At 48.5% G+C, this 9,137-nt stretch overlaps 1 protein-coding gene across 1 annotated transcript in view; it reads right to left on the bottom strand.

Moving 5' to 3' along the window:
- The window catches only part of met (MET proto-oncogene, receptor tyrosine kinase), a gene marked incomplete at its 3' end in the record, with an annotated part of 62,340 nt that overhangs the window by 820 nt on the left and 52,383 nt on the right, over nucleotides 1-9,137 (bottom strand). Inside the window, exons 15-20 of the mRNA XM_080002918.1 lie at nucleotides 7,121-7,390; nucleotides 5,341-5,421; nucleotides 3,543-3,724; nucleotides 3,311-3,420; nucleotides 2,785-2,950; nucleotides 1,815-1,951 (exon numbers count right to left, since the gene is read on the bottom strand). Of these exons, the coding sequence (XP_079859044.1) occupies nucleotides 1,815-1,951; nucleotides 2,785-2,950; nucleotides 3,311-3,420; nucleotides 3,543-3,724; nucleotides 5,341-5,421; nucleotides 7,121-7,390 (946 nt within the window). The remainder of the gene's footprint in view (nucleotides 1-1,814; nucleotides 1,952-2,784; nucleotides 2,951-3,310; nucleotides 3,421-3,542; nucleotides 3,725-5,340; nucleotides 5,422-7,120; nucleotides 7,391-9,137) is intronic.

Below are 9,137 nucleotides of genomic sequence, written 5' to 3'. Positions count from 1 at the left end.
CGGATCGGTGAGTCACGGCAGGGGCAGCAGCTCCGCGTCACCCCTAGGATGTTTTTGCCACGTCAACAGGGCTGGGGGTCGTGCGGCTCACGGCACATCCGTCAGGGCGTCCCACTTGGCAAACTCCACGAGCTCGGTGTCCAGATCCAGGTCTGCGAAATGTGAGTCTGGACGGGGAGCCGCTCGTCCGCTCTTTGCCGGGGATTTGGAGCTCAGCGTGGACGTGAACGACGTGAAAGATTGTCTCTTATTTATGTCTGTTGACACTTGTGCGGCTCTCACTTCTTGGCTCCGTCGACCGATCTGTCTTTTGAGAGGAAGAGTTATCTTCCCCTGGCCGCCCGCCCGCCCGCCTCGCTCTCTCCCTCTCGCTCTCTCCATGCCTCCCTCCCTCTCCTTCTCTCTCACTCTCTCCTCCTTTCTCCCTCTGTCCCTCTATGACCCCCCCCCACCATGCCTCTCTTTCTCCCCCCCCCCTATGCCTCTCGCTCTCCCCCTCCCTCTAAAAAAAAGGTTCCAGTGCCAGCAAATAAATTAAAAAAAACGATCTTAATGTCAGCTGGAGGATTTTAAAAACATATTACCTAGGCCACTGAAAATGAAGGTAAAATAAATCCAGCACGAGCTGACTCCTCCACCTGAAAGTATCCGACTACAAACAGTGGCACCTGTTCCCAAAAAAACCTCCTGAACCCACCACGTCTCCCCCCCTGCCCCTCCACGCTCCCCCTGACTCTCCTCTGGTGTAAGTGGACCCCGCACACGCACACGCACACACACACACACACACACACACACACACACACACACACACACCCTCCTGATGTCGGTAACAGAGGGTGCGCCAGAGGGGGCAGCAGGGACAGGAGTGTTCATCTCACGCTTGAGTGAGGAGTTTATTTTACATTTATTGCCGTGCTGCTGCCTGGTGGGACCGTGAGGGCTCTTTAGTCGGACGGAAGGTACGTGGGGGGAAGAGGCGGCTCCTTCCCAAGCATGTTGTACGGAAGTGCACCGGTGTCGCCATCACACAACACCACTCGGCAGCAAAAAACATGGTTCTGAGTGAACAACGTTGCCATCCAGCGGGAGTTCATATCGCAGTGGAAACTTGAAACTGGAATCATCAAGTCATCAAAGTGCCATCGTCAAATTACAAAAGATTGGGCGACGTCGTGTGAAATGTCTTTCAGCGCGCCCTCGTAGGCACGGAGGAGGAAAGATGAAAGATTGTTGGAAGTCCGCCTGTGTACGCATGTGGGGTCCAGCATTTCAATGCATTTATCTATACAAAATCAGAAAAAGGTCAGGTCAGGAGAGGAGCCGAGGCAAGGAGCGCCAGAGTATACAGTACGCTTCCCACTCTGCTCACATAGTCTGTGTCTGTGTGCGTGTGTGTGTGTGTGTGTGTAAGGGCACCTTTAACAAAGGCTCTCTATTGGTCTGTCTTTCATACCAAGCAAATGCACTCAGCCATGACTCTGCGCTACAAGGTGAAGGACGGGTCAAAGCGTGTTCGTGTGTGTCTGTGCGTCTGCATGTGTGTGTGCGTGTGTGTGTGTGCGTCTGCGTCTGTGTGTGTGTGTTCGCGCACGCAAGCATGTGGAAGCGAAACATTCTGCCGTCACAGTTTCTGTTTCGGCTTGATTGTGGACGTGTCTGGGAGGACGTGCGCACACATGCACAGAGATGTGAGCGCCGAACGACGGCCCTGTTTCCTGGCTGCGACGGCTAACCGTGCGGTGAGATTTTTGATTGCACGTACACCGTATATATACCGGCGCGCATGTGCGTGTGCGTGTGTGCGTGCTTACAGCGTGTCGGGGCAGAACTCGGGCTGCAGCAGCCTCCTCCCCTGCATCAGGTAGATGGTGATGTCGAAGGAGTTCACGTCAGAATAGGGCGGAGCGCCTCGTGTCATCAGCTCCCACAGCAGAACCCCGAACGACCACTGGGCGCACGGGAGGAAGACTGGGCGTTAAAACGGGCTCGAGTAGCATTCAGGTAAATACAACTTCAAATAGTGGTTAACGCTACAGCCTTAATCAGAGGTAACAACGTAAACTACTCATCTCATCATAATAAAAACTGATAACCTATTAAATATCCTATTCATAATGTACAGCAATTGCAATTTCCAAATATTTTGGTTTTAACAAAGGATTTTTCCACCTTCTTCACCGGTTATTTATTCGTTATGATCTTTCATTCTATGTCGTGTGATGTGCTCAGGAATTTGATAAAAAATTATGAGCAGGATATGACATCATCAGTTTCATTTAACTTGATGATGGGCACATACTATGCCAGTTATGCAAATTTGTTACGTTAGCGACCTCAACGCCACAGGTGTGTACGAGACGTACGCTGCCAGGTGATTATACGATCTTAATAGAAGTGGAAAACATTTTAGCGGCATCCGGCATTGCCTTGGCAGATTTTTTCGGGACTGTTTCCCGAGCGGAGGACGGTTTGCAACCTCGTCCAAGTTTGATTCTGCACAACCCCAGATGTCAACGTCTGGCACATTGTCACCTGGCAGCTCCTGTCTGTCTGAAGAAGCCTGTGACAGATGTCTTCTTTTAAAGGCTATTGACCCAAACTGTCCACAGATTATTCCATGAGGACGTAGGAAAGTCCATTTCTCAATTGCACGCACTTTTGCCTGACCATCCTGAAGATCCTGTGTGCGTTTGCCTTTTCACTTGTACACGGTGTGTGTATGTTTGTGGCTCTGAGCGTATTCCTCTTTACATCTCGGCCTACATGCGCCTCAGCCCTCACCACGTCGGACTTGGAGGTGAACTTGTGTGTCTGCAGACTCTCCAGCGCCATCCACTTGACCGGTAGCTTGACGCCGCTCTTGTTGTGAATGCTGTAGTATTCCTTGTCGTAGACGTCCCGGGCCAGGCCGAAGTCGGCCACCTTCACCGTGTAGCTCTCATCCAACCTGCGAGACCGAGGACACGGAGGCACCGGTCAGGAGACCCCACGGCAACACCTCCATCTCACCTCAAAAAACTATTTTCGCTTGACGCACCCCAACAACCTAACTTATTAGTATTAACCCCAAAAAGACAGCAACCTTAAACTACAATGAACGTGCATATTCACACGGTCAAGAACAATACATTTCCCTCAATCCCAAGACGGACGACAACCCCGAGACACTTATCTATATATTGTACTAATGTATTCTACCCTTCATAGTCATGATGTTGATTGTATAATACGTCGACTTATTTACATTCACTCAGCTGTACAATTTTATCCTCACGCATCCCGCCTCACCCCTTCCCCTCCCACTCACATGCAGTTCCTGGCGGCCAGGTCTCGGTGGACAAACTTCTTGCTGGCCAGGTACTCCATGCCGCGGGCCACCTGGAGCCCGAAGCCCATCAGGTCCTTCACCGTCGGGTTCTGAAACAAACACGGACCTTAAGCACCAACGGCGGCCACGCGATCATCTCTAGATTCCTGTTCCTGTGTGTGCATGTCTTTTATGGGCGTGTCTTCGACCATGCTGCGCGGTGCGTCCTTACGTGTCCTTCGTCGCGTATGAAGTTGCGCAGGTCTCCGTGCTTCATGTAGGGCAGGACCACCAGCGGGGAGCCCTCCGGCGGCAGGCAGATGCCCAGCAGCGACAGCACGTTGGGGTGGCTGAAGTCCTTCATGATGATCCCCTCCTTCAGGAACTGGGACACCTCCTCCAGGTCTGTGATGCCTGCAATGCCAGAGATGGATTGGTTAAAGACCAAGACCATTGCCAAAGAGACCAAAGAGACCAAAGGAAAGGAGGAGGAGAGAAGGGCAAAAGAGAGTATTAGGAGAACCGGGACCTGAGAAGGTCGATGAAAGTGATCAAGCAAACAAGCCTCTCAGACACAGGCGGGAGGTTCCGAGAGTGTCCTGTCTGGGTTTGGGAAGGTCATTCTACCTTCGCCCATGGTCAAGACTGTCAGCTATGACCCCTCCCCACCTGACCCTACACCACATTCCCATTAGCCAATCACATCACAGCATCTAGTGTCACGGTGCTGTAGCCCCGTCGAGACGGCTGTAATCTGGTTAGAAGCTGAGGCTCCTCAGACCTGAAGGAAACCTCTGCTGATCCCACCGGGGTCCCAACCCAGAACCCAGACACAAACACAGAAAGCGAGAGATTTTCCCCGCAGCATATCCAGTTACGAAAAGTTGGGGTAGAGAATTATGATTTATGGGCTTTTCTTCCTCGTCTTTTACGCTTCGTCGCCGAAAGGAGCATCCTGGCCACATTGTTGTATTAGCAATCGGAGATGTCTATTCAACATTTAAACCCGCTGTAGGCCACAGCGAATGCAACCATCAGTTAAATGTGAATACAAATCTGAATAAACAAGGGTAGAGTGTAAAAGCTATGATAATCATAAGACGTCTTGGGAAATTGCTAAACCCAATAAAGAGGCTCAAATCTCAGTGGCCCGACGGTGGTTCCAGTGGGGTGTTCGGGGGAGGAGGGGTGTGGTCAGGGTGATACAGAGCTGGGCTCTCCTCCTCTCTCATCTACCTCTAAGGCATTAATCTCTGAGCTCAGAGTGACAGGTTACAAGATTAGGGAGGATCCTGATGGCATCCGCGCTGCGGGATGCTCATCCATCATCATCATCATCATCATCATCATCGCTTGAGTCCGCCGAGGACAGAGAGCCCAGGGACGAGATGAAAAGCGATCTGAGATCACACAGAAGCTGGGAGATTTAAAATGACGTAGGAGGGCGTGGGGTGGAATAGTCAACGCTGAATGGGAATTAGTTTGGACCCATGATAATGAATAAATCTTGATTTATTCCTTCTCTGTGGCCGCTTTCTCTTATAGAAAATATATTGCAAATCGAAAACCTGACCTAATGATATGAAGTAATATTTACCATAATTAATGGCAGAAATGCTTTCATGTGACTTTTCAATAGCCAACTGGGAAAGTGAATTTATATTGAGTAAATAATACCTTCACACTTACATTACATTGGTTATTGAATACTATCTACAAAGCCAAACCGACGCCATAACAGACCGCTACTTAACAATAGTGAATGCGTTGGGCGTAAAACACGTGAAACTGCGGCACCAAGCGTCCGTCCACGCATCATATTATGTGACGATAAAATGGACGAGGAGCATTTTGTGTTATAAGGTAATGTTCGTCATGAGCAGTTATCTATAAACGCACACCGAGTGGACACACACCGCCTATCCACATCTACGTTAGTGCAGTGCCACAGTTCTTCATATTTGTCATCTGGGTGACTTTGGGAACATACATACATACACACTCTATGAGGTAAAGCCTTTTCCACTTACGGTTAAGGGACTTGACAGCGCAGTGCTGCTTCTCACCGTCCGGCTCCAGCAGGGTCCCGTGGAACACACACCCGAAATGACCTGAAGGTAACACCGACACACACACGCACACACACACACACACACACACACACACACACACACACACACACACACACACACACACACACACACACACACACACACACACACACACACACACACCAGTGATGTTAGTCAGATTGTAGAAATCACATCATGACCTAGTGAAGGGCTTTTCTCAGGATCCCACTCCCTCTCCAGAAAGGATTACTGCCACTTTAAAGGGAACTGTTGTAGGTTAGTAAAGCAAAAACAAACCAGAGAAATCTTAGCAGCAAAACATATACATATATTACATTTTTTTCACATTATTACACACATTTATTTACACTCATACGCATTTACAATCGTATTTCTAAATGCATAAAAGGGACTAAAGGCCAAAACAAAGGTGTTGTTTTTTTTTTAAGACGTTTTGATTTGCAATCGTACTGACTGACAAGTTTATTATCGCGTGCATCTGACACCTTTGTACAGTTTCTGCTGTAATTTAGACCCAGACAACGGTGAGATAAGTCACTTAGGTTTCCTCTCACTCTCGCACTAAGCCTCCCACCACAACGAACCCGATACCAACATTTATTCATTATTAGCACCAAGCAAGCGAATATGCCACCACCCCCCTGAGTTATTGTGCCTTTTTTTTTTTATGAGGTTATATCTTCTCGTAAAGTCTTGCGTACTTGCCCCGGAGGACTTAACAAGAGGAGGAGGAGGGGGGTTGGGATTAAATGGGTGAGACGTTCTGCTATCACGTCTTTACAGATGGCCGAGGGTTTCGGATTACCGCACCCCGACAATGGACGCTGAGATTACAAGCTGGGAACAAATCATCCAGCGCCGCTCTTAAAAATCCTGCCTCGAATTCAGACTCCCCTTCCTCAGATGCGGGGTAGTGGGGGTCTTTTGGTGGCTAAGACCCCCTGCCCCGCCCCGCCCCGCGCCCCGCTCCGCCCCGTCGTGGCTTTGTGGCTCTGGGGGGCCTTTCATCTGGGGGGCTGCTCGCTGAATTTGATCCGGGCCTGTGAGCGAAAATTTTTAAACTGCTCGCGGTTGGCCGGCTTTCATGTCTGCATGTCAAACCTGCGGCTCGATAATGTGGGCAATTAAGTCCAGCGAGTGGGAAACGAGCTGTTGTATAGTTTTACAAAAGCATCATTACAGGGTTTATTACTGTGCACATTATGCGGCCATTACTGCAATTTGGCGCTAGCCGCTGGAAGAATTTCTTGCATTTCTTTTGGGGGTTAAAGTTAGTCAGGTTCCAAGGGCCCTGGGCTGGGAGGACCAGGGCTAACTATCGTGTATCGTTTTTTTTTTTTTTCAATTGATATAAGAGCACTTATATTTGATTGGCTGCTAATTTAGCCCCTCAGAAAACAAGGTAGAAAATAGTAATCATAATAAGTAATGCAATGTAAGTAAAGTAGGTTCCCCTGTGAGACATTAAAATGAAACCACATTGTGAGGCTCAGCATTGACGGTGACGGTTGCCAAATGTAATAATAAAAACTGGACACATTTTATAATGTGTGAAAACCATAAATGAATGAACAAAAATGTGAAATGTATCATTGACGAAATGACAGTATTATTTAGATAAATGACTCCAGATAGATTCTATTACATGAATGTTCCTTTAGTGGAAAGTGTCTATTTTGAGAGAAGGAGCTCGGGTAGGGAGGTGGAAGCTGCTGACCTCGGCCGATGACCTGGTTGAGGTGGAGGAGAAGCTTCTCTCTGGCGATCACCACGTGCTGCACCTCCGTCAGCAGGTCCGGGTGGAGGCAGGACGGGTCGATGTGGACCGGGGCCATTAGCAGGGGGGACACCAGCTCCCCGTCCACCCCCATCCCCATCCCGGCACCCAGGGCCCCAAGGGCCCCCAGCCTCGGGGACAGCAGCTCGCCGTTGGCCCCGTAGATGGGCGGTGGGCCCCTGCACGCCTCTGGCCTCTCGGTGCCCTGGTCTGTAGGGGGCGGGAGGGAGAGATTTAAGGGTCAAAGGTCAGAGGTTGGAGAGTGTTACAGAAGGGGAGCATGTTACAGGATCAGAGAAGAAAGGCTACAAAGAGAAGGGTGGTGGAGGTGGTGGGAGGAGTGTGTGTCTGTGTGTGTGTGTGTGTGTTACATTGACACGTGGCTGACTTACTAGAAAAAGAAAGGACAGACTTGTGTTCTTGTAAAGTCTGTCCCTCGAGTTCATTCTTTATGGAAAGAACAACTTTGGCATTTCCTACTTTGTAGTTTGTGTGCAGATACTGATAAATGCTTTGTATACTTTATAAATCCCTCGGTGGGGAAGTTGGTTCTCTGCGTTCACCCATCCTGGTATCGAGTATCTAGGAGCAGTGGGCCGCCACGTAGTGCCGTCTTCCATCTTTGTCAGTAATTAAACTCTATGCCACCTCTCGGGGACAAAGAGAAGCACGGATCCTGCATCAGCTGATCAGCAAACCCCGTCCGCGTGGATCTGGAGGCGTCAGGTTATCAACGCACCATCATCCGTCTCCAAATCCCACCAACTCAGTCCTGAGCGCACGCGATTGGCAGCCTCCACGGCAGGTAACTTTGAAGGTTGTATTGGTAGGCTGGCTGGGGTAAATAACCCAGGCCCCAACCAGGCTTTTCTTTTCGGAAGAAGAGTGTGGACCACACCGTGTGCATTTAAAATCAAAACCGCCGGCACAGACTACTACTGTAGATAATAGTCGGGTGTGTGGCATCCACGAGCAGATAAACCCCAAATCCAACCGATACCACCTTTATGGCTTTAATGTTAGTGCAACACATGTAACGCTGGAGTTTAAGGCAAAGCAGTCAGCTCAGAGGTAGAAGCAGGCGAGAGAGGGAGAGAGAGCGAGAGAGGGAGAGAGAGAGAGGGAGAGAGGGATGGAGGGAGAGAGGGAGAGAGGGAGCGGGACAGAGAGCGAGAGAGAGAGAGAATGAGGGTGAGAGGGTGAAAGAGAGAGAGAGAGAGAGGGAGAGAGGGTGAGAGAGAGAGAGAGAGAGGGCGAGAGAGAGAGAGGGAGGGTGAGAGAGGGAGAGTGAGAGGGTCAACAAAGAGAAAAATGGAGAAAAGGATAGAGGGAAAGTATCAAAATAATAAATGTCAATTTTGTGGCTTTTGTCATAAATCTATTGAAGTTGAATGAAAACTTTTGCTGGAAAAACAGAAGAGGTCTGGAGACGTTCAACACTTAATGAAGGTGTGTGTTGAACGTCTTGGTAGGGAATGCAAAGTATCAAAAAATAGCATAAGGTCAAGGGCATTCTTCTCTCTATTTCATACTCATACTGTACAGTATCCTAATAAATATACATCTGACACACATGTTAGAATGCAACTGGGCCTTCTTCACTGTGCACTCCGTAGAATACAGGCTTATCAAACCATAACTCCGTTTGATAATCATAATAATCAAATTAATTATTGAAAAATGTTTTTATATCATTATTTGGTGAGTGAAAAAAAAAAATCGATTTAAATGTTTTAATTATTATCATTACTATTATTTTACATTTCAAAATTATAAATTGAATTTGACTTTTAAAGTGAAAAAAATAAATAAAAAAAATCAAGAAACAAATTTTATATTATTGTAATTTTTCATGAGAAAGACAAGGGAGAGAGAGAGAGAGAGAGACACCGAGAGACAGAGAGAGAGAGAGACACCGAGAGAGAGAGAGAGAGAGAGGGAGAGAGAGAGAGAGAGA

The sequence above is a fragment of the Zeus faber genome, assembly GCF_960531495.2.
Source record: "Zeus faber genome assembly, chromosome: 6".
Classification (NCBI taxonomy): Eukaryota; Metazoa; Chordata; class Actinopteri; order Zeiformes; family Zeidae; genus Zeus; species Zeus faber.
The sequence above is the reverse complement of the archived record's forward strand: the minus strand, read 5'-3'. Positions and strand labels throughout refer to the sequence as shown.